This window comes from Charadrius vociferus, unplaced genomic scaffold (assembly GCF_000708025.1).
Source record: "Charadrius vociferus isolate BGI_N301 unplaced genomic scaffold, ASM70802v2 scaffold423, whole genome shotgun sequence".
NCBI classification, from domain to species: Eukaryota; Metazoa; Chordata; class Aves; order Charadriiformes; family Charadriidae; genus Charadrius; species Charadrius vociferus.
In genome coordinates, this window is record NW_009648149.1 from 1043947 (window position 1) to 1069629 (window position 25683).

Here is a 25683-nt window from a genome sequence, read left to right on the forward strand (position 1 = left end):
TAAAACTGCAGCAAGGTGCGTACCTGTAACTGTGCGGATAAGTGCCCATGCGTTGTGGTCCGGGCAGGCTGTGGGTCTCCCTGGAGCTTTGAAACCTCAGGATGGAGGTGTCCATCGGGACCACCTGTGGGGGGGGCCCCAGGCAGGTGGACCAGGTCCCCCAGCAATCCAGAACCACAATGTCAGACTGGCATGGGTGAAAGGGGAAGCGTGCTGGTATTTCTCGGAACGCCAGGGGGCTGGGGTCGGTGCCTGGACCGGCCTGCTCAGGGTGGTGCTCCTCAGCCATGCTCACATATGAACTAAGGGTGGAGAAACATCCTCGGGGTTCTGTTGCAGCGTTCACATCTTTTCTACAACTTGAGGGAAGCAGTGGGAACGCTGGCAGGCGGTCCCCAGTCCCAGGGCGGGTGGAAACCCTGTGTGAGAGGTAGACCTCCTCCCCATCATCATCCACCTTTCAGCAACCTCCCTTGACTGCGTGCCCACGCAGTAGATGTTCATTTTCTTCCATCATCCAGGTGATGCTTTTGTGTGGTTCGTCTTGCACAATTTTTAGTGTTATTCTTTTGAACGCTTCAGAAGCACAAGCTGTGCCGTGAGCTGTGTGGTGCTCTCAGCAGCTGCTGGTGCTGCACATTGCTGTAGAAGCAGAGGCAAAATGTGACCGGTTCACAGCTCTTCATGCTCAGTAGTCTCACTCAAAGTTATTTTTTTGAAGTCTTTGCTGCACAAACAGCTTCATTTCTCAGGAAGGAGTAAGCTTTGTATGTCCCTGTGATTTTTATGGAGTAACACAAAAAATCTGATTATTTCCCGTCGTCCCCCCCCCATGCAGACAATGGACAAGTAGTCATGTTAATTGTTTATATGTTTATTATCCACTTGAAATTTTAATGTGACCGGTTGAAAGTTAAAGAATTTATGGCTTGGTTCGATGTAATCATTGGGAAGAGAACACTGAAGGCAGAGGGGATGTTTGCCGGCTGCGGCAAATTGTATTCTGTCTGTCTGCCTGACACGAGGGAGAACGTGAGCAATGGGCAGGAGGGAACCAATTCTCTGTTCAATCCCCCCCCCAAACGTCCTCACATGGTTTTGTTAAACATTGAGACTTGTGCATTGGGGGTAAGAGCGGGCGTTTGCTCTCCCCGGGCTGTGACAGCTGCATTCCCGCGCGATGTCCTGTGCAGCTGGAAAAGCAGCCGCTGATGGTGTTGGTGAAGGACGGGTGTCCCATCAGGTGTGGCATGGAGGTGATCCGCCCGTGCGGGGGGAATCTGGCCGGCACTCTGCTCTTCCATAGATCCGATGCTTCTTTAGTGTGGTGAGTTCCCATAAAAGCTTATGGTCTCTTATGGGTGAGATGGTGAAAGAAGCAGACGAGAGGCAGTCAGCGTTTTACAGGCACATAAACACCTTAAAGCAACATCTGGAAAACTGCTTGGGAAAAAATAAACAGATTTTTATTTATAAGTTCTGTGTTTTGGTTTTTATAGTGGTTTTATGATGCACATAAATTATTGTTTAAAAACAGAAAATGTAAAAGAAATTCCGGGGAGAATGCAATTGTTTTTCAGCCTTTCCTTTGATAATCTCTTTCCCGAGGAATCTGCTGTGTTTCATTTTCAGCTTACGGTTGCCTTTCGCTGGCAACTGGAAAAACTGACAATCACTTTTTTATCTTTATTTGTACCTGCAGTTCTGCGCTTACAATGTTCATTGCTATTTATGATGTTTACAATTTAAAAAGTAAAAATATATTTACTGAAACAAATCTATATCCAGTGCAATACTAGAAAAGTTGTGCCGTTATGTGGCATTTGCAGTGGGCTCATAATTGCGAAGGTAAGTTTGTTCTTTAGGTATGCAAAGCAACATCTCAAAGGCCATCTAAGCCTATGCGGTTTATGGGGCGCTTGCAGAAGACATGACGCAGGAGATGAGTGGTGCTGGCCATGCCCTTGCTTTGGTCCCTGTCCCGGGGCGCTGCCGTAGCCCTCCCCAGCCGGGGGGTCACGGAATCATGGAATCACGGAGCCGAGCCCAGTGGGACCCCGCAGGCATGCAGCCTTGGGGCTCCATCTGCTTTTTTCCCATTCTCAGGTTTTAAACACATCTTGTATGACACTAACACTTACAAATAGTTTATGTTGAATAACTGAGTTGGAAAAACAGCTTTTTTTGAGTATGGGATTGGTGTTTCTTCATGTCTCAGTTGTGTTTTTTTTACACCAAATATACAGAATATATATCAGAATCTGCTGTGTGGGATAATTTTTACACTGCTGGAAGAAAACGTGGTTGAATGTGAACCAAGCTGGAAAACACGCGCCAGGCTGAGAGTAACGTAGAGCGTGCCGAAGAGAAAGTGGCGTTAAACAATCTGCCTATCTAGATGCAAATGTCCGTTTTTACACTTCTTTTTTTTCCAGTTGCCCCCACAATTCAGGAACTTAAATCCAGCGGTGTGATGCTTGGAGGGAACGGCCTGATACGGTGCGAAGGTGCAGGAGTTCCTGCCCCGGTCTTTGAGTGGTACAAAGGAGAGAGGAAGTAAGTAGCCGGCGCTCGCCGACCCCCTCATGCTGCCGGGGATGCTGCCCGCCCGCGGGGACCCGGGTGGAAGAGAGAGGGCACCGCCGGGCTGGCTTTGTCCCCGGTGATGATGAGTTCTGCAGGCTCTCCTGAAACCAGCGCTGAGCTTCGGGCGGCGGGTGCTTGGCGGTGTTGGCTACCAGCAGCCACGCTGTGTGGCTTTTGGGGGGGAGTTTCTCGGTTTCCTTGCCGTTGTAGTTTCTGTGCTCAAAAACGAGGTGTAGTCAGGCCGGCTGCGGCTGGACTGTGATAGTGATAATTGCAATAATGAGCCTAACATTAAAAATTGCTTTAGTAATTACAGCCTTTTAAGTATAATAACCAGAAAAGCACTGAAAAAGTCGACTAAAAGGATATTTTTCTTTTTTTTTTTTTTAATTCATCTTCATAGGTTTTCCCGCTAAGGGTGTTGGGGTGGGAAGGTTGGTTCATGAACAAGACTTTCAACCGAAGCTTAATGTGTATGAATTTTCACCTCGTTGTGCCATTAGCAGTCTTGACCCCAGGTTTGTAGTGCGCAGGCTCAGGTAGAGCTGCTGCACATCACAGCATCCAAGAGGGGTCAGGGGTGTGCGCTCTGCTCAAACCCTAAAAACTGACTGAGCGCTTTGGGTTTGTTTAGAGTCAGATTCACTTTCAGGTCATTAGTGCTATGTAATGACAGCAGCCATCTCTGTAGGGTCATCTTTATTTTAAAAGCAGCTCGTTGAAAAAGTAGATTTATTTTTTTTTAATAGGAAATTTTGTTTTGCAGCTCTTGACAGAAACAAGCTCTTAGATAAGCTGAGTTTACATATTGATGCAAAAGCGAGTGGATGCTGTCCCTTGTAAGCAACTGTTCATACGCACCTTCTAGCTTCTGGAATTTCCTGGCTTCCCAGTGCTGGGTTTCTCAGCTTGAACGTACCGTTAAACCTGGGAGTTGACATGAGAATATTAATGACCGTTTTTTGTAGAAAGCCATCTGTCAGCTCCTTCCTCTCTGGGCAGCTGCTCCCCTTTAGGAGCATTAGCTGCTCGTCTTTCTGCGTGAGTTTTCAGAGCAGTCCGAACTATTGCACTTTGACCATATCCTGAAGCATTCTTTAAAACAATATAATCAATCTTTGCTATATATAACAGCAAATGTTTTTCTTCTGTTGGAGAAATTAATTTGCATCCTACTTCCAAAGATCCATAATATATGGATCCATATACACGTGTTGGGGGGAGTTGCAGCAGAAACATATTTTATGTAGATATTGCAGCACAGGTTTTAGCACTCTGGATTCAATTAGCCATTTCCAGTGTGATAATCACCTTTCTATTTAGAACGTTGACCGATTCCTTTCTTCATGAGCAGCATCAGGAAAGATGAAGCAGAGCCTTTCAGACACCAAAGTTGTGCCTTCTGTTTTCTGTTTCAGATGGTGCATCACCTGAGGCTTGCTATAATCAGCAAGAAACGCACCGTCCCATTGTGTCTTACCGCTCAAATATTATGTTAAATCTAATGGTCCATCCTTTTTTTTTAAACTGTTGTCGACAGATATGCTCAACATATGACTGCAAAGGTCGTGGGGATCTCTGAGCCCCCAGCCCTTGCAGGAAAGGGGAAAGGAGATACACGTGTATTTTTTCCTCTGGTATTACCCTTTTACCTCTGGATGATGGAAAGCACAGAGTGAGCCTTGGACAGCTCAGTTGTTGTTTTAATGTGAAACTGAGAAGAGTCGGCTTTCGTAGGTAGTTCAGAGTAGCATGCGCATTATCCTGCAGGTAATTTGCAGATACAGTACAAGACTAAATTTATATACTGGGACTGCACACCCTGCTATATTTCCTGCTAACAGAATAGGGAAAATCCCATTTTCATCGGTTAGTCTTGGATCAGGACTTTTTTTTTTATTATTATTATTATTTTTGGTAGATCTTGTTGAATAAATGAACGGTGGGAGTGTCGTGGTTTAGGCCAAATCGGGGGACCTGGAGGACCCCAGATGGGACCGACAGATGCTGCCCTCTACTGCTCTTCAAAGAGAGAGGCCTTCAAAGAGAGAGGGGGGCCTAGAAGAGGCCTAGCTGAGAAGCACAGTTACTGAACAAAATTGGGCCTGTTTTACCTCAAACTAGGACAGGGAGTCAGATCTGAAACGCTGAGTGTATGTTCAGTGTCTGAAAGGAGCCTTTTCACCCTGTAAAATATATTGTTGTTACTTAGATTAATGTAAATCCAAACCCACAGTTTCCAGACTCCGAGGGATCACCCCACCATAAAACAGCCGTAAAAGCAGTGTAAAAGCAGTGGCAGACTACTCCCAGTTAAAACTGCTGGTCTTCATGGCGATTGCCGGGCTAATTCTGCCTAATCACCGCGCTCTCAAGAGCTGCTGTTGGTTACCTCCCGTGAGCGCTGGCGCAGAGGCGTGCTGTGCCATGTCCCCCCCGGCCCAGCGCGCCCTGCGGAGCCCAGAGCCCCGAGAGCTGCAGCCCGCGGGAGGCTGGGCGCCTTCCCCGGCCTGGTGGGACCCCTCCACACTTCTCTCGCAGCGGGGGCAAGGCCGGGAGAGGTCCCACGGGCGCGTTTTGCTCTTTAATCCATCGAAAATGGAGCCTTCAACCCCACACCGGAGCTGTCAGGCGGCTGCACGGACCCCCCAGCGGAGGGTACCTCCAGTCAGGGAGGGGGCGGTGAGCTGAGAAGGGACTAGAAATTTGGGGCAAAAGTTAGTAAAAGCATCTTAAAATTAAAATTGTGTGACTTCTAAAGCTGTACAAAGATTCCCTGCGGAGAGGAGAATGGCTTCACTGTGCTGACTCCCACTTTCTGAAACTCAGAACTGTTCAAGTATGTTATGTTGGGTTACGCAGAAATTAGATCTCAGATGTTAAACAGCCACAGGGACGAAGCCCAAAAGTCACCTATCTAAAAATATAAATTCCCTCATCCTTGACAAAGCAAACAAGGCTTACATTTGAAATAACAAAACTCATTATAGTGGCTTAATATATTATAATAACGTGAAGGTATTCAGATATGAAACCTCATAGGCAGGTACCCCTCGGGGCTGGCACTGATGCATGATTTTCTTTGGATGCGGAGGCGTAATCTCCGGAATAAAAAGGAGATCGCTCTTCCCTTTGCAGCGACTGGTACAAAGCAGCAAGGGGAAGAAACGTGTAGGGTGGCTGCACACAACTTAAAATGCTGTTCCAGCCTGAGAAGTAACTTGGTAAAACCCAGACAAGTAATAAATGCTGTGTTCAGTCAATAAGCCAGGCAGAGCAGGGCACGGGAGTAATTAATTTAAAAGTAAAAGCATCTGGTTCTTACAACTGCGAATGGAAATCCTCAAAACTGCTGAGTTTATGCTAACTAATGCCGACTCCTCAGTCCGTTAATTATGCGGCTTATTGATATGCATATCTCTCTGATTCCATTTGCTCCACTTCCAGTTCTAGCCCCCCAGTGTCAGCCACTTCCCGCAGCAGGGACATGGAGGGGAGGTGACACTGTCTCTCTGCTGCTGCTTTGCTGCAGCACTGGTGGAGGCATGGGGATGGCAGAAATCCCGACACCCGTTGTTTTCTGAACAAAAAAATCATAGAACGGTTAGAGTTGGAAGGGACCTTAAAGACTATCCAGTGTCATCCTGCTGCCCTGGGCAGGGACACCTCCCACCAACCCAGGTTGCTCCAAGCCCCGTCCAACCTGGCCTTGAACACCTCCAGGGATGGGGCAGCCACAGCTTCTCGGGGCAACCTGCCCCAGGGGCTCACCACCCGCACAGGAGAGAATTGCTTCCTCATATCTCAATTAAATCTCCCCTCTTTAAGCTTAAAACCATTCCCCCTCATCCTATCACTCCCCTCCCTGACCCAGAGTCCCTCCCCAGCTCTCCCGGAGCCCCTTTAGGCACTGGAAGGGGCTCTGAGGTCTCCCCTTTTTGGCCTTCTCCTCTCCAGGCTGAACCCCCCAACTCTCCCAGCCTGTCCTCCCAGCAGAGGGGCTCCAGCCCTCCCAGCATCTCCGGGGCCTCCTCTGGCCCCGCTCCAACAGCTCCGTCTCCTTCTGCTGGTGGGACCCCCCGAGCTGGAGGCAGCACTGCAGGGGGGTCTCCCCAGAGCAGAGCGCAGCAGAGGGGCACAGTCCCCCCTCGCCCTGCTGTCCACGCTGCTGGGGGTGCAGCCCGGGATGCCGGGGGCTTTCTGGGCTGCCAGCACACGTTGCCGGGTCATGGTGAGCTTCTCATCCACTGACCCCCCCAAGTCCTTCTTCTCAGGGCTGCTTTCCATCCATTCCCCGCCCAGCCTCTATTTGTGCTTGGGATTGCCCTGACCCAGATGTAGGACCTTGCACTTGGCCTTGTTGAACTTCACGAGGTTTGCATGCGCCCACCTCTTCAGCCTGTCCAGGTCCCTCTGGATGACATCCCTACCCTCCGGCGTGTAGACTGCTCCACACAGCTTGGTGTCATCGGCAAACTTGCTGAGGGTGCACTCAATTCCGCTGTCCATGTTGCTGACAAAGATGTTAAACAGCACCGGTCCCAGTACCAACCCTAAAGAATGCCACTCATCGCTCGTCACCACTTGGACATTAAGCTGTTGACCACAACTCTTTGAGTATGGTCATTCACCCAATTCTTTGAGTTAAACCAAGGAATTCCATGAGTTAAGCCTTACAGCTGTAGAACAGAGATGCCGTAGTTCAAACAGCAGTTTTGGGCCAAGAGGGTGGATGGAGGTGGCTTGGAAACAGCTGGTAGGAATAAGCTGCAGGTGGAAGTGGAGCTATCGCTCCATTCCCCTGGGAGAAGGGATTGGGGGTGTTCAAACCCCAAAAGGCAGCAGGAAGCGGTGGTGGCCATGGCTGCAGCTCGTGCCTTCTTCTGGGGAAAGGGCATCCCAAGAAAAGCCTCTGACCTGGGGCTGGAGTGAGTACCTGGGGTGCTGCTGAGCGCCCGCCTGCTCTGCCTCCCCGAGCACCATGTGCAGGGTGCCGACACGCTGTCACCAGCTACGAGCCGCGGCGTGCTGGCACGGGAGCATTTGGGGCGAGAGAGTCTCCTGGGTTGTTCTGCAGGAGAGGCAGAAAGAGGATGGACAGACATTGGCAGTTTTAGAAGGACATCCACGTAGAGAAGCACATGCATAGGTTGAAAGGGCAAACTTCTGCCTTTCACAAGTCTGGAGGGAAGGTGAATGTTATAACTGCAGTGTTCACGCCAAACCAGGCATTTCAATCCATTCTTTTGCATTTCTTGCAAAACCCCATGTATCCATGGGGTGTGCTATGTCCTCCCCTCACCGGTGGTCTGCACAGAGCGGACCAAAGTCCTTCACAGTGACTCCACTGAGAGCACAAACTGCACAGGGGGGAGAAACCCCCTCTGTGTGCAGCAGCATATAGTTAAATGGGAACAGAGCCACTAAAGTAATGATGAGATGTATTCAATCCATAATATGCAGAAGTGCAATTAATGACAGACTTGAGATGTTTTTAGACAAAATGCTAAAAGATTGCATTCATTCCCAGGTTATATGATTATATCTTTCAATATATCAAACAGAAATTGTCTACTTAATCCAGAACTCTGCTCTTTATGTGAAATGTAAGGAATTAAGAGTAATCAACTGTAGGTAGTATTTTAATAACACGGTTACCCTTCTCATCTTGCTGTTTGATCAGATGCGGTTTGCCTACATTTTAGTTGGTCATCTTTCTTTGCCCCAGTGCAGCAGTGGTGGTTCTGACGTGGCTTTGGAAGCAGCGTCAGAAGACCTGCACAGTTCCCATGAGATTTGGGGTGGGAAGCTCAAAGCCAGTGAAGCCAAGCTGGGTGAAAAGAGACGTGGTTTGGCTCTGTCCTGCACCTTGTTGCCTGCTTTCTGTTCAGGTTGCTGCCTTGGGATGCAGTGCTGCTGGAGCACATTTTTCCTAATTACAAGTTTAATTTATAGCTGTAGAGGTCTGTAAAATAAACTGGGGTCACAATCCTACAGAGCCGCATTTCTGGCTACCTAATCCTCATCTGCCATCAGCTGGAGGTGTGTAAGGACCAAAGCCATCTCCAGAGTCTGAAAAAACACTCTCTGAAAGATTTACCATCATACTTTTCTGCCCCAAATATAGGGTATTTAATTTTTCAGTTAGTTTTGCCCAATTTAAAACATAAGCTCTCCATCTGAGAGTTTATATCGTGTCCTGTGGCCAGGCAGGGCCGTGCCTGTCTGTATTTTCTTCCGACTGTAGGGCGCACAGGCAGAAACTGTTCCCCTCAGCACCCCACAGCTCCAGTGTTTCCCACAGCCTCGCTGATCTGCCGCTATGAGAATTTTGCTCGAATGGCTACATCGGCAGCCCATAAACAGCTTAGTGTGCTACCGGTTATGTCTGTAAAAAAAAAGAAAAAAAAGAAATTTATTGCTTATGGTATATGAGTTACAGAAATTTTCTTTTTGCTTTCTAGACTGATCAATGGTCAACAAGGAATTACTATTAAAAATTATAGTACAAGATCACTTCTTACTGTTACCAATGTGACAGAAGAGCATTTTGGCAACTATACATGTGTCGCTGCCAACAAGCTAGGGACGACCAATGCCAGCCTGCCTCTCAACCGTAAGTAACGTGGACATGTGGCAAATGTTCATGGTTGGTTGTTTCCACATACATGGATTCAAAAGCCAAAAAAAAAAAAAAATTAGTTTGCTTTTTCCCCCCTGGTTTCTTCACAAGGCATACAAATACCGTTGTGTTCCTCAGTACTGGGAAATAATGTACCTGGGTATTTATTCCGTGCTGCAGAAAGGTTTCTGTTCTGAAAGTGATGCCACATTTTGGGGGTATTAGTGAGTTATGAATCTACAAAAAAAAAAAACCCCACAACTAAACCCAACCCGCCGTCATGGTATAGAGACAGAATTAGCATGACCAAATCTTTTTGCCCAGAATAGCACTAACGGATCACTAAGGCACTGCCGTAAACAAAGTTAAAACCAAGGAGTACACTGAGCTGAATAACTGGGGGGTGCCGGAGCCCCGCGCACAGGTCGCTGTGTCGGTCGTTGGCCTCTGGGGCAGAGAAGTCGCGGGGGACTTGAAGTTAAGTCTTTGGGAAAAGACAATAAGCATTGTAATAGGCAAAGCAAAGCATTGAGATTTTTAGCACGAAGGTTGCCTAAAATGGGTCACAAATGTCCTGCTTGAAGGATATTTTTGTCTGTGCGTTTGTAGCATTTCCCATTTGTTGAATATCTAGCCATCTGTTAGTGGCACCCGGAGATGTTCGTCGTTGAACTTGCATGCTAATCTGTTTTAATAGTGATAAAACTGAAAGACAAAACTTAGAATATATCCTACACACTTTTCTTTACGTAAAGGTATTCCTTATTGAGTGGAAATGTAGATTTCCAGTTGCTTAAATCCTAGGGTTATTGCTTTCTAGCCATCAGCCTTCCTTCCGAATATACTTCCTGTAATATATGTATTATCAGGGTATTCTAAATTACTGTAGAAGAGATGTAATAAGCAGAAAATAGCATGAAGCCTTTGCTGCCATTTTACTGAATATTTGAGAAATCATTAATAAAGTGGAAACAACATTACACTTATTTTAAACAGAAAATGCAAGAAGTGAAACCAAAGGAATATTATGGCAGAAGCAGATAGTATTTGGTGTATTTTTAATTCAGAGAAGGTAAAATTAAGGTTTGGGTTAATTTTGAACAGAGCAGAGCTGAATCTGTCTCTTAGTTGCTGCGAGGATTTTATCAGCTTTAAATTGTTGAGGTAACCAAGTAGCCACCATCAAAAAGCACTTTGAGACACAGAGGTTGAATATGTCATGTAAGTACCAAGTACATTGATACAAATCATAAAAATAGATGTCCTCCATCATGAAAGACATGGGATGTGTGAAGCAGAACAGTCTGAGAGAAAATACTGAAATCTGGAACTGATCGTGACCGCACGGAATGAAATATGGGGGTGGCGTTAGCTCAGAGGTTTCACTGAAAGACCAAGAAGAAATGTCTTATTTTATACTATGATTTTTGTAATCTAGTCAAAACAAGGAGAAGTTTCCAAAAGGTGGTGATCTAGATCTCAGTTGGGAATGAAGATCATTTGGTGGAGTTTTTTCCTTGCTCATAGTTTGCATTAATGTTATCTAGAAAGAGTATCGCTTTAAAAAGAAAAAAAAAAAATCACAGGGTAGCAACTTACTAAGTATGAACTCCTTACTGCTTCAGAGAGAATTTTCTCTTGTGAAACTCTACTTGCATTTTATTTTGTTGGCAATAATAGCGGAACATATGCGCTGGTTCAGGTATGTGTGGGGGAAGTGTTAGCAGTTAATGGTTGGTTGCAGCATTTGATAGTCAAATACAGGGTTAAGTATAATTTGATTATCATGTAACTTGACAAAAGTTAAAAATTAGACATTGACATCTTATTTCAGCGTGTGTTTTAAACTGTTAATTGCACTGGAGCAATAAAGTCTGAGATGCGGAGTGGTTGCAACAGCATCATTAGCACGGCCGCCGGTAACGGCCGCGATTTGGGCCCCCGCCGCCCGCCCCGCTGCGTTCCCGTGCGACGCCATGCCGGGAGCCCAAAGGCACAGGGGGAGTTATCAAAACCCTGTCACGAGGCGCAGCTACAGCAGGAGCGCTTCAAATCCTGCGCGTGGATGCCTGCACACCTCCGCGGTTCAGGGTTGGCACCTCGCCCAATATCGCCGAGTAATTGCTAATTGGCTGTTTCTGTCTGCTGGTGGTTGGGTTTGTGGGCTTTTTTTTTTTTTTAGAAAAATGTGTATAGCAGAGTTAGGGAATCTGTACTTTCTTTCTTTGCACATCCCCGTGTAATATATAAATGCCATCGTCGCTGTGCACAGCTGGGAGCCTTTCTCGAGGACAGAGCTAATTCTCCATTATTGGTGTCTGCATCCCATGCAGATATAAAACTCAAGGACACCAGCAAAAGGATTATTTCTTCTACTACCAAGAGGGCTCTGGCTTTCTGTGATCCATAAAGGCAACCTCGAGCTAACAGAAAGTCATAAAGTGGGTAAAGGGATGTCAGGACAAGGTAAAAGCTGACTTTGTGTGGCTGCGACATGGGCTGAGCAAAGGAGACGGCAGATTAATGGAGCTGTACCTGACGGGTGGATGAGGCAGGGGGAGAACTTCTCTGGGGTATGACTCCTTCACCCATGGCCAGAGGACAACCCCACTGCTGCTGTCAGGCCGGACCCAGCAGAAGGTCACCCAGAGCCACTTCTGTCCTGGGACAGATGGCCAGATCAGTTTGCAGAAGAATCTCATGTCTGGGGAGTTATGAACGTGCCAGATCCCAGGAACGGAACAAAATTTATCGTATCCCTAAGTGCAGACTTGTTGGCCATGTCTAAGGTCTAGCTATTAATAATAAATTCAGCAGCTGTAAAATAGAAAGACTGAGCCTTGCGGGAAAAATACGGAGAAGCAGTGGTTCCAATAAATTAATAATGAATGGCAATTTGCTAATTATTCATGGCTAAGTACTCTGTATCATCCAAATGTGTTGTTTTTTGTGGGTAAGCGTATGAAGTACGTGATCCTCCCAGAACACCCGCGTGAGGAGTGTTTGTTGGACAGTCCCATCCTGCCATCTATGGGCCTAATTGATCAGATGGTTAGCACTGCCTACGCTGGCTTTTCCCAGAATTTCTGGTACTTAAGAAGAAGAATGTAGCCCTTTCCTGTAAATAAAGCATGGATTTGCTGATTCATTAAACCCAGGAGATGAGGCGTTACGGTGTGTACCCAGGGTAAGAGGTTCCATCTACAAGGGCGAGAAGCCAGCGGGGAATGGATTAGCCCTTTTTTAATTAAGCAGATTTTGCTTTTAGATTAGTGCAATCTTAATTCGAGGCAAAAGGCATTTTCCTACAAACAAATCTGCAAGGTCATTGCGAGGGGAGGGAGTTATCATTAACCATTGGCAGCGAGGTAGGTTTATTCCACTGTTCTTTTCTCAAGCAGCCAAAACTGAGATGGTCTCTATTGCTGCTAAAGCAGCAACATCCTTACCGAGATGTCTCCTGCCCTTGCGCTCTCCTGGCCAGAAGCCACAGTTGGTAGTTTCTCTTATCAAAGCTGAGTCGTGGCAGAAAGTTTTTCCTGCCTTTCATCCGTGAGGGTAAAGGTGGAGCCGTTGTGCAGCCCCTGCTCCCCACAGCGGGACGTGGGGTGAGATGCTGCCACCACAAGCCCTGGAGGGACGAACTGCTGGAGATCCTGGTGCCAGATCCTGGGCACCGCAGAGCCAGGCGGTGTAAGTCAGGCTGGAGGGTGCATCCTTTAGTATCCTGGCTCAGTCAGGGCTGCAACACCAACCCCTGTCCTCGTCTCCTCTCTCCTCTGCCTGAGCACATGTTAAATTAGGGCAGGAAACGGAGTGGTTGTGGACTGCATGTAGATTTAATCTACACATCTATAGAAACTATAAATCTGCTTAAGAGACTGTTTGTAGAGGCATTAAATTCACTGCTACGTGTGCGATCTCTGTGTGTCCCCTGAAGATGTCATCCACAAAAGTCTTGGTTCATGTAAGCCACCACCTCACAGAAGATGAAAATAATCATTGCTTCTCTAGTAGATATGCCTATGTTCATTCTTAAGCAAAGGTATTATTTTTATTTTCTAAAGAGCACCTCCTATACATTCCCTAGAGTTTTTAGGAATGCTATAAATAACTCGTCAGGTAAGTGGTACCTTTCTTAAGAAGAATTGCAATACAGAAGAAAGATCCGTGTCCATTGCTAACAGCTGCCAAAGAAATTACTTCCTTTAAATGGCTGGTTATATGATCCACAGGTGTTACCCATGTTCGGGTTTACACAGAAATCCTAGATATATTGTCAGTAATTATTCAAAAATGTAAATAATTGTGAAGAGCTGCAGAAAAGGTCACTAATGACATTTGGAAGGAGAAGGAGCATAGCAAGGTGTGTGAGAGACGTGGTAGTATTTTCGGTGCTAATTTAATTGCCACAGCTAAACAGAACTACTTTATTGAATAAGCATCCAACTGTGAACTTATGGTTAGTGCAACATGCTTATAATCTTGTCTCAAACATTTCTACATGCCAGGAAGCACCAGACCATGCCCTCAATTTATATGCGTTGATTGCATTGTGTCCCGGTTCCTACATAAAGATTCCTAATTAAACTGCTGTATTAATATTTTTAATACATTGGGTTTCATGTCTGAAATGCAAAAAAAAAATAAATTAATATACTTCAAAAAATTTAAATTCACTCATTGTAAATTGCACTTAATGTGTAATAACATGCATGTTCCTCAGTGGCACTATGTATATTATACATATATAGCGTTGGGTACGTCTACTGGAACATCAAAGACCCAGAGGTATCGAGGGTGTCTGCAGAGTGGTATAATGGCCTTGCTGGGACACATCTTCTAAATAAGGGGACAGGCAACCATTTTCCATGGTCACTTCCTGCTGTGCCAAGTCATGAAAATCAAAGGAAAACTAAGGCTTAAGGGGACTTGAGAGAGGACCTTGGCCATCTGACCGATGGCAGGCTCATGAGGCCACTCGTCGTTCCTGGAAGCTGTTGGACCTGCTCCCTCCATCCAGGGTGACCCATCGCGGTCGGGTTGTAGCTGTGCTGCTTTCCTGCATTAGCAACTCTGCCTTTGGGTTTAAACCAGACATTTTCTTACTGCAGCTGCAGTCTCTTTCCACCCGCTGTAGTCACCATGGGAAGAAGAGCACGCGGGGTTTCTCGGGAGTAAGAAAAAATGAGATCTGAGCAGAGGGAGGGAAGGACAGTGTCATGGCAAAATAATTGGCTCCAAATCCATGAAAGCCTCTCCTGGAACGAGCAAGGGAATGATCCAAAATGAGTAACTCCATGTGCCGGTAAACACGTGCATTTGCACTGCCATCATCACTAGTGGTGGGGCGGGGTGGCCAAGCAGGCTTGCTGCTGGGACAGGTACCTTCCATCGCTGTTGTGCGACGGTGATTTCACATTGTCTGATGCCTTGGCTGCAGTCATATTCCTGAAGTGACTCTTTTTAAACCTTAAAGGTTTCTGTATGTGCTTATGCCTGCTTTAGCAAGCTTTATTTTATTTTAATTTTTTTATTTGATTTTTTTAAAAATTCTCCTGATGCAGACAAGGTTTGGGCTGCATCTCTGGCCACGTTCTCCTCTCCCTGGCACTGCCCTCTGGACCTCCCACCGGAGTTTTCCCGCGTTGCCCGGGCTGCGCAGGGGCCCCGCGAGGCTGGTGCTGCTGCGGGTGGGCCTTATTATCCGTAATTCCCGTGCAAAGACCGCTTGGGTTGTCTTCTGTTCAGATAGTTTGGTATATCATCATTAAACTCAGCAGTTTCATTTTATTGACTGAGGAATCATATTTTAGTGTCTTTGGATATGTGACAGGTTTCTGCTAAGGTTTAGCTCGATAGCTTTGCCTAGCCGACCAAATTTGACATTTCTAGAAAGAAATTTACTCTCCGGGGGAACTCCCTTTGTGTCCACAGTTTCTGCTGTTGTCCAATTACCTAAGAAATGTTTTACTATTTTATCTCTCAAATACCAGCCTGCAAAGCAAATCGGACTTAAATTTGCCTAGTCCTGTGTTATGTCTCAGCCAGGAGGGCTGGTCTGCCAAAAAAATAAAGAAGAGTTATATAGATTTATCTAAATACATATAAAAATTCCTGTACTTATGAGGAGCCTATTCAAAGTCTGCTGCGGGCAGTCGAATACATTTATTGGTTTAATAAGGTTTGGATCGAGCACAAAGTCTCCTGTAGACATCACTGTGCATGGACTGAATTTTTCTTTGGAGGGGTCCAGTCGTGCCCCTGAGGGTGTAGTCATTGGCCAGAGCTTCTCATCCAGGTTCTGCTGAGCCTGCAGGGCAGGTCTCTTCCACCAGGTCTCCGGAGGGGTGGTGGACAGCGAGCAGATTTGAAATCCGTTCTGGGAACTTCCAAATCATTTGTAAAGGGGTTGTCACACGCCTGAGTTGCAATGTTTTCTTATGGCTTCTGACCTGCTGCAAGGGACATCCAGGTCCACGCCTGTAGGGTGGTATAGCCTTTATAAAGCCAAACCAAATCTTTGTGTGATGAATTGTCCCACGTGGAAGCTCATAACATCTGTGGTGTACCTCTTCTGTTACAGACTGAAGGTGATTTTGCTTTTTTTTCCTTCTGTGCGCGCACTGTCTTCACTGGTGGGTCTTCTCGTCTATGTCCTTGGTTTTGCTTACCGTGTCCAAGTTGGTCTAATAGGACCGGCTGATCTGTCCAATATAGGAGAGGTGATCCATCACAGAGAGGACCTGTCCTGGAAATGGAGACTGGGACGGACACCCAGCTCCTGATGAGCATGTTGAAATTCAGGGAATTAGAGAAGCAGGGTTATAAATCTGGGAGCTGTTTCTTGAGGGACCTTTCTCAAAGATCAAGGTGTGTTCATCCAGGCCATTTTAATTGAGTCATCATGTTCCCCATGGAAAACAACTCTCTGAAAACTTTCAAGCGTCTCCAATGGGATTCATGGCCAAGGTAAAAACCTTTCTTCTCTCCCTGTTCTTGCACAGAGTGAAATGGAGACACACAATGCAGCTGAACAGCACACAACTAAAACAGAGTGTTGTCTTTAAATCACGGGTACACCCGGGGGACTAATTTCATAAGATTGCTGAGACAAGGAACCCGGCAGAGTTAAAAACTCAGCACCTTAAATTCATATATTCATACAGAATAAGATAAATGGGCAAATCCTCCGTTTATGTAAGTCGTAATAATTCTGTTAGGTGTTGGGTTTGAGATCCTTCCATATGGATGCCAACTGCTGCTCCAGGTAACAATTACTGTGAAATAAGGAGAAATTTTCTCTAAATCCATTTTCCAGCTTGAGCTTTATTCTGAATTATATGACAATAAGTGACTGAGATGGGACAAGATAGAAATAACCCGTCTGAGCAAGGCCAATAGCATGTGTTTTTCCCCTTGATATTTGGAAGAAACTTCAAAGGCCTGAGAGCGCACCTGTGTTTGCAGGGGAAAAGAAACCAACAAAAACCCCAGTGATTTTTGCTATGAGTCCTTGCCGAAGTTGCCTCTATGTTATGTTTTGTTACATTTGTGTTTATATTCTCAAATTGTGCAATTATAACCGTAGCCAACAATGTTTAGACACACATTCTTACAGAACTGGATAAATCAGAGAGGTTGAAGCACGTCTAGAGGCATGTCTAAATGTTCATCCTAGGTATCAGTTAATTATGATGATTAAAACATTCAAGGTCATCTGTGGAACTTATTTGCAGAGCGCTGCTAAAGGCAGTGGCTGCTCATGCCCTGATCGGGGTGAGGAGCACTGACGGTCAGAGCTCTTGAACTTGTGTTTCTTTTCTAAGGGGTAGAAAAACTTGAAGTAAATTAACTTTTTGGAAAAACTGAAAATCCAAAGAATACCATGAATAATAAATGGGATGAAAACTAGAATTCCTATAATGTAATAATATAAATATATTTTACAACTCGATCCAGAACACAGACTTCAGCCTTGGCCTCAAAAAAAAATTTTTTGCAGAATGGAGGGGGAGATTCATAAAGGGGTGGTAGGAAAAAAAAGGATGAAAAAATTCCCATGTCAAGAGATTAAAGATGATTACTGTCTATCTTCTAAAGGAAAAGAGGCTTATTGAAATATTGGCTAGTCTAGAGAAGGTGTATTAGGAAGTTTTCTCATAAAACAAGCCCAAGAGAGCTTTCACTTAGATTAATCAGTGGCAAATTTTAAACTTTATGCAAAGCAAGCCTTCATTAAAATATTATTAAGTGCAGAACTTATTTTCATAACAAGTTGTTGAGACTAAAGCTCACGGGGCTTTAAAAAGGAATTAGCTATTGATCAAGGATATCAAGAATTTTCATTAGAATCATAGAATAGATTTTAAACCCAAGACTTCAGTATTTAAATGAATACTTCGACAGGTTGGAAAGTGCCATGACTGAGATAATTTACAAAATAGACTCCAGGTTATTTAACAAAAGCAGATGCTTGAAACCCAACCATGTCGGCATGGGTTTATGAAAGGCAGGTCCTGCTTGACTAACCTGATCTCCCTCTATGCCAAGGTGACCCGCTTAGTGGATGAGGGAAAGGCTGTGGATGTTGTTTACCTGGACTTTAGTAAAGCTTTTGACACCGTTTCCTGCAGCATTCTCCTGGAGGAACTGGCTGCTCATGGCTTGGACGGGTGTACGCTTCGCTGGGTGAAAAACTGGCTGGATGACCGGGCCCAAAGGGGGGTGGTGAATGGAGTTCAATCCAGTCGGCAGGCGGTCACAAGTGCTGTTCCCCAGGGCTTGGTACTGGGGCTGGTTCTCTTTAATACCTTTATCAATGACCTGGACAAGGGGATCGAGGGCACGCTCAGTCAGTTTGCAGGTGACGCCAAGTTGGGTGGGAGTGTTAATCTGCTTGAGGACAGGAGGGCTCTACAGAGGGCTCTGGCCAGGCTGGATCGATGGGCTGAGGCCAATGGTGTGAGGTTCAACATGGCCAAGTGCCGGTGCTGCCCTTGGGTCACACCAACCCCATGGACGCTACAGGATGGGGCAGAGTGGCTGGACACTCCCTGGCGGAGAAGGCCCTGGGGGAGTTGGTCGACAGTCAGCTGAGTATGAGCCAGCAGTGTGCCCATTGCGCATGATATGATTTTCAGCCTATGAGAAGCTGCTCTCATCCCCCCCCCCACTCAGCTGCTGCCTTTGCCCAGTGAAGGTACTCCCAGCACCAGTACTGGTTGTGAGAAGGACCTCACCATTGAACCACGTCTTCCCAACTTCATAATTCAAAGTCCAATCAGCAGGTGCTTCAAACATCCTGGCAATACTGCCATCCCAAAAGACCTCCTTCGCCCAAGCTGCTTTGTCCCGGATAGCTTTAAATTGGTGACTGTTGTTTCCTGGTTGGTGGGTTTGGGTTTGCATTGCCTGGAGTCGCTGTTCCGCTGTCTCCCTCTCTAAGTGATCCCAGCCCAGGGCAGTGGTGGAGTCGCCATCCCTGGAGGTGTTTAACAGAGGGGCAGCCGCGGTGCTGAGGGACGTGGGTTAGTGGTGGGCTTGGCAGTGTGGGGTTGATGGTTGGACTCGATGATCTTAAAGGTCTTTTCCAACCTAGGTGATTCTATGATTCTATGATCTGAAAAAAGTGCGTGCTTCTATGACATCGTGTCCTCTAAATTAGAGATTACTAAAAAAGTTAGAGATAGACATGATCTCCACAGCTTCTGTTTACATTTTACTGAAAGCTGCAACATGTTCCTAAGTGTCTGAACAGTTTGTGAACTGAAGAAAATTAGAAAGAAAAAAAAAATCCTTTTTTTTTGCTGCAAGAAAGCTAAAAATAGATTCAGAGATTTAAAAGTGAGAGCTTTGTCAGTGAGCCCGCACTACCAACACTAATGAACCTCTGTATTGAATCACATAAGTAACAAAATGCTGAGGTATTTCAATAAGCATCTGAAATATTGAACTCTGTTAATGTTCTCCTTAATTCCACCTACAGGTTTATATATTGAGATTTTGACTGGATTTTAAATTGAGTATAAAAACTTACTCTTCTCAGGGCTTTTCCATTCCTCAGGCGAAAAACATTGGTATCAGACGCTTAGATATTGCTTGCAATATTAGAAATGCTTAAATGAAAAAGACCTATGATGAATTTTTCATAAATGTACTTTTTTTCCCAAACATATTATCACAAGTAACAAAGCTGATTCCTTGACTTCAAAGTGAAGCATCGACAACAGTAATTTGAATTTTGCTGTGCAGTAAGGCGCTGTTACTGTTACAGACCTTCTCTTATGAAATGGCCTGTAAAAAGATACTCAGATTTTTAGACTATGCGATATTTAGATTTCAGGAGCTTTATTGAAAGATAAAACATAAAACTGACAACTTGCTCTTTTAAATTCTGATAATTTACTCAGTTAAAGTACTATTCCGAGAGAAAGAAGAAACTGTTTCATTTCAAATTATTGGGGATATGAGGGAGAAAGCAACAAATCTTATGAAGTAACCACACCGTAAACTAAGGGACACCACAACAGAGCCGTGATGTACAGCTTTTATTTATTTAGCCAATAAAACGTACATCTGGTCCCTGCCCCTTGTCTTTGCTGATGTTATTGCTGAGCTTTCCACAGTGCCGCGAGTATCTGAGAAGATGTCTGTCAGGCTGGAGAAGGGAACTTTGGAGTAAGGATCCAACAATGTCTTATCTAAATCAATAGACACTTTAATGTTTTTAAAGCAAGATTTTACAGTGAAAGGTAGTTCTGTGCAGTTCTTCATCTTCTTCAGCAAGGTGCATTTCTTCATCTTCACCTTTCTTCTTCACCCAGCCTTGTGTTTAAGAAATAGATTCCTGCTATTATCAGCGCAGTATATTGTATAAAGTCTGTCTGGTTTAAAATGGTACTTTTAATTAATGACTAAGCGGTTGACATTTTGAAGCAAAATAGCACTTTTTGCCAAACAACAAAACGCTTTCCCTGAATGCAGATTTCTAAATTAGGATGCAATGTGAAAAAAGGATTAAAGTTTCCCTGCACTGCCTGTCATCATCCTGTCTGAATTCCAGCATGTCACCCATCAGCCACATGATTCTCCTACCAAAGGAATTCTGCAGCCAGTCCAGTTTTGTTTGCAAATAAAAGGCTTATTCCTGACCTTTCAGCACTTAGCCTCAACCAGCAGCCGCTTAATCTGCTCCTGGGCTCTGCAAATATTGTTCCACAGCTCGGTGCGCAACCTGAGCAGATCACCGTGTCCAGGACGTGCAAGTGTCAACGCAAGTGAGAAGGGTAGTTCAGCTCTCTGTGGTCTTTGGCAATAGCTGTTATCAAAAATCCCCCAAAAACTTGCGTTACTTAAATGAAATTCCCAGGCCAGGGGCTGAAACCGTCACACCGCAATTTGTAGTAACTTTTTTTTGCCCGGGACTTTTTTGGACATGAAAATACTTCCTCGTAGCATGTCGATAGTTACCGACACTGCTATTCTGACGGGAGGAACATGGTGTGTCTGACCTCGTGTCCTTGGTCTGACACCAGCCGGAGCTGCAGCGGAGCTTGGAGCTCGTTACAGGGCTGCTAACGACTCTGCAATTTTTGCTCAGTCTGCCCAGGGTTTTGGAACTGGCGCCTGGCTGTGGTGCTGCGCACGATGACGGAGCGGGAGGACATTGCCCCTGAATAAACACGTGGGCGGTAGCGATGGAGCAAGGCAAGGCTGGGAGCGGGCTCTTTCTACGCGTAGATCAGCGCAATAAAGTGCCGGTTGGGAAAATAACTGCTCGGGCTAGGGATGAAGCTGGTCCAAAAATGAACGGGTACGAACTTGTCATGCATCAACCTCGACTGAGAGGGGAGGGTTTCTCACCCTTAGAACTGCTGGGTGCTGCAGCGGTCTTCAACAGGGAGCGGTGGGACACGCAACTGAAATGATTCCCGCCATGAAGCTTCGAGAGTTTATCAAAGGGATTTGTCCTCAGCGCTAAAGAAATGAACCAAAAGCCTCAGGTCTGCTCCCCACAAAAAAAAAAGTCAAAAGAGAAGATGGAGCTCATGCGTACAACTCCCTTTCTGCTCTTCCAGTGAACGCCTTGCTGCAAAGCTATACAAAACCAGTTTCACCCAGGGATTTAGCACTGGTTTGCTTTCATTCCCCTGTTTAGCAAGTGGGGTACATGGCTGGCATTAACAGATCAATTGTCCTGGGTCTCACCCTACCTAATGCCTCCTTCCTAGCCACTCACGCTTCTGGGTTTCTTTAGGGTGAATTTTGTTGTTCTGCATTGAAGAAAAGAAGTCCTGTTTGTCTTTTTGCAGATGAAAACTTATTTCCCAGTCAATAGATGCGAAGTAGGCAGTTTGTTGTGCGTGTCGTTAAAGCAGTGAGAGGGTGATGTAGCGAGGGTCGGTGTTGGCACCCGCAGGGCTGAGGAGGGGGGACAGCCCGGGGTTATCTCAGGCTGCTTTAGGTGGATTTGGTATCGGGAAGAATGGAGAAGGTATTTCTATTTCCAGAAATAATATGTTCAGTTCTTGCATGCTAGTATTATCTTTATAATATGCTAATAGTGGTTCATCTGTGCAATGAGATTCTAAGCTGTAGCATGACATTTACCTTAACGAGTTTCTGCTGATTGTGCGTTAGAAGCGGCAGCAGAAAGCCGGTCTGCCTCGGCCGCGGTGGGGGCGTCCTTGGTTTGGGTCTGATCTTCCGAGGTGGGATCCCAATACGTAGATAAGAGGCAATCTAATATTTTAAATTTCACTACCTTGACCAGGAAAAAGTTATGGGGTCTGACAACAGCTATCGCAGTCTGATATCTCAAAATCCCCTGCGGGAGATGATAAGTGAATCCTTTGAGAAGCGCATTTGTTGTTTATTTTAACTCACCAAAGTGCGCGCTTGGAGTCTCTGTTTTCTTGTAGGCTCTTTGCAGGAGACCTCTGTTCCTTGACCTCAGCTCTTCATAACTCCCCAGGCAATAAATGCATTTCCTCCCTCGGAGCGTTTGCACGATGCCTTGTTCTATAGATTAGCCAGGCACAGTTTGTCTCACGTTCTGCCTATTTTCTGACATACATCTGTACCAGATGAAAACCAGTTGTACGTCTCTATGACTCACTTGTAACTGGAATAATCCACATTAAGGTTCACCGTTGTATTCGTCTCTTTTTTTTCTCTGACTTGTAGCTTTATGTGGCTCTTTATTTCTCTTGGAAAGTTCGAAGTCGAATCTTATAATGTGCGCCTTAAACTCTGGATAGAGATGTGCAGCCATAACTCCAGCCTAATTAAGTCTCCTTTTGCAGAAATTGTAGACGTTTTATGAATTTCATCATGACATTGGCACATTTCACCATGTAATTTATAGAGATTTGTAATGATTCATTTGATAGGCATTGTCTGTGGATTTCAGTTCATCAGGGATCAGCAGAACTATAATTATGCAGTAATTATTAAATAACTTATTCACAAATTGCTGTGCCAGTGAAAGCAAATATCAGAGCAGTTGAACAGCATCTAGTTGTAGGCATGTGTTATATACGTACGAGGACTGCAGAGATGGGGGTGCTGCCTCTAAACACAGCAGCAATGCGTAGCTCGGGCAAGAATGTCATCGAAATGAAAATGAGACTTTTACTGTAGAAAGAGTTGTCTATGGCTGTATTCCCAGCGCTGCAAGCAGCAGAAGACCTTCACCTGGGAAACCCCAGAGGAGGTTAACCAGGAGGCGGTATGGTCAGGAACCCAGTTGCCCCCGGTCAGGGGGAGCGTCTCTGAGGGCTGAGCCAGGGCGTGATGGCCCCTGACTGCACAGGTACCCTCTATTGCCCTTTATACCGACCGCAGACGTCAGTGACTTCACAGAATCACAGAATGGTCAGGGGTGGAAGGGGCCTCTGGAGATCGTCTAGTCCAACCCCCCCGCCAGAGCAGGGGCACCTCCAGCAGTGGCACAGGACGGCGTCCAGGCGGGTTTGGGATGGCTCCAGAGGGGGAGACTCCCCCACCTCTCTGGGCAGCCTCTGCCACTGCTCTGCCGCCCTCACAGCAGAGAAGGCCCTCCTCAGGTGGAGATGGAACTGCCTATGATCACGTTTGTGCCCGGTCCCTCTTGTCCTGTCACTGGGCACTACTGGAACCAGACTGTCCCCATCCCCCGGCACCCTCCCTTGAAGGACTGATCAGCGTTGATGAGATCCCCCTCAGTCTTCTCTTCTCCAGACTGAACAGCCCCACGTCCCTCAGCCTTTCCTCATATGAGAGATGCTCCAGTCCCCTCAGCATCTCCGTAGCCCTTTGCTGGACCCTCTCCAGCAGTTCCCTGTCCTTCTGGACCCGGGGAGCCCCGAACTGGACACAGCGCTCCAGATGTGGCCTCCCCAGGGCAGAGCAGAGGGGGAGGATGACCTCCCTCCACCTGCTGGCCACACTCTGCCTGATGCCCCCCAGGATGTCATTGGCCTTCTTGGCCACCAGGGCACACTGTGGGCTCGTGGGCATCCTGTTGTCCCCCAGGACTCCCAGGTCCCTTTCCACAGAGCTGCTCTCCAGCAGGTCACCCCCAACCTGTACTGGTGCAGGGGGTTATTCCTCCCCAGATGCAGTACCCTACACTTAACCTTGTTGAACTTCATAAGGTTTCTCTCTGCCCAACAGAGACTTGGTTGGGTGCCTGAAGTTAGCACTCTAACTTCAGTTAGTAGTCTCACTCTTCCCAGTCAGCTCTCCATGTCCATGTGCTCGCAGCCCAGATGGCCAACCGGATCCTGGGCTGCATCCCCAGCAGCGTGGCCAGCAGGGCAAGGGGGGACTGTGCCCCTCTGCTGCGCTCTGCTCTGGGGAGGCCCCCCTGCAGTGCTGCCTCCAGCTCGGGGGGTCCCACCAGCAGAAGGAGACGGAGCTGTTGGAGCGGGGCCAGAGGAGGCCCCGGAGATGCTGGGAGGGCTGGAGCCCCTCTGCTGGGAGGAGAGGCTGGGAGAGGTGGGGGGGTTCAGCCTGGAGAAGAGAAGGCCAAAAAGGGGAGACCTCAGAGCCCCTTCCAGTGCCTAAAGGGGCTCCAGGAGAGCTGGGGAGGGACTCTTGACAAGGGCATGGAGTGATGGGATGAGGGGGAATGGCTTCAAACCGGAAGAGGGGAGATTTAGATGAGATATTGGGAAGAAATTTTTCCCTGTGCGGGTGGTGATCCCCTGGGGCAGGTTGCCCCGAGAAGCTGTGGCTGCCCCATCCCTGGAGGTGATCAAGGCCAGGTTGGACGGGGCTTGGAGCAACCTGGGCTGGTGGGAGGTGGCCCTGCCCAGGGCAGGGGGGTTGGAACAAGATGATCTTTAAGGTCTCTTCCAACCCAAACCATTCTAAGTTGCTGCCCTGTTGTAACTCAGGCAGATTCCCCTGTTTTCTGACAATCGGGGTGATGAGTTGCTCGGCCACCTGCTGCTGTCACGACTTCTCCTTAGCCCAGGGCAGCCTCATGGGACGTGGAGTCCCATCCCCACGTCACTGCTCGGAGTGGCTGAGAGAATGGGCTGAGACGTGGCTCTTGAGTACCAGGACTCGCATCCTTACAGGTAGACTCCCTGTCTGACCCCAGGTTAGTATTTATTCAGAAATGGTGCTCTGCTCCAGTGAAACGAACTATTCCTGTTGGCCCAAGCATAAAAGTGTGGTGCGATTTTAGTACGTGTACGGCTGAGCGATACCTCTGTCTGCAGCAGGACGGTGTAACTGGCACTTCTGCATGTGCGGAGCTTTGTAAAAAATAAACCAAACAGCTTTATCACATAAATATAATTTAGTGTGGCAAGATATCCCATGGGAAAAAAACCTGGGGAAATAATAAAATTATTCTTGCTGGTTACAGAGCACCCCAGTTGGCAGCGTTTCTAGCCCATGGATCTTTTGTACAACCCAGATCAAGCTTGCGTGTGTCAGAGCAAAAGCTGCCAGGCACCTTGATCAAAGGTCTTAAATATTGGGGTCAGCTGTCTCTCCTACAGATTGCATATCGCTCCCGCTGCGTGCCACAGAACACCAAGCCTACCTCTTTTCCGTGTCCGGGTGGAGCGCGGTCAGGCAGCGAGCAGAGCGTTTTTATGTTTAGCGCTGAGTCTTCCCACGAGATGCCGGAGCGCGGCTGGGCGACGGACCCCAGCCTTGTGCGGGAGAGGAGGTGTCTCCCAGAAGGTCCCCCCCGGCACCCAGCCTGGTCTTGTGGGAGTTGTGCATGTTCAGAACTGGGAGAAAGTTAACGTACCCGCCTGTTAGCATCAACCTGGCAAAAGCATGTGTTTAAAAGGAATCAGTAGTTGCAGGCGTACCGCTATACGCGAGGGAAGGAGGTAGTGCCGCGGCACGCGTCGTCTTCCATCTCTAATGTATATTTTTCCTTATTTACTTCCAGAAATGTAGCGACAGTTGCGCAGATTTAAAGAATGACCTCTGAGAACAAGAATATAATTATTGGGAGTCAGAGC

General features: G+C 46.7%; 1 protein-coding gene across 1 annotated transcript in view; it reads left to right on the forward strand.

Moving 5' to 3' along the window:
* The window catches only part of NEGR1 (neuronal growth regulator 1), a 171248-nt gene that overhangs the window by 103418 nt on the left and 42147 nt on the right, over nt 1-25683 (forward strand). Inside the window, exons 7-8 of the mRNA XM_009883989.1 lie at nt 2436-2556; nt 9051-9202. Coding sequence (XP_009882291.1) covers nt 2436-2556; nt 9051-9202 — 273 coding nt within the window. The remainder of the gene's footprint in view (nt 1-2435; nt 2557-9050; nt 9203-25683) is intronic.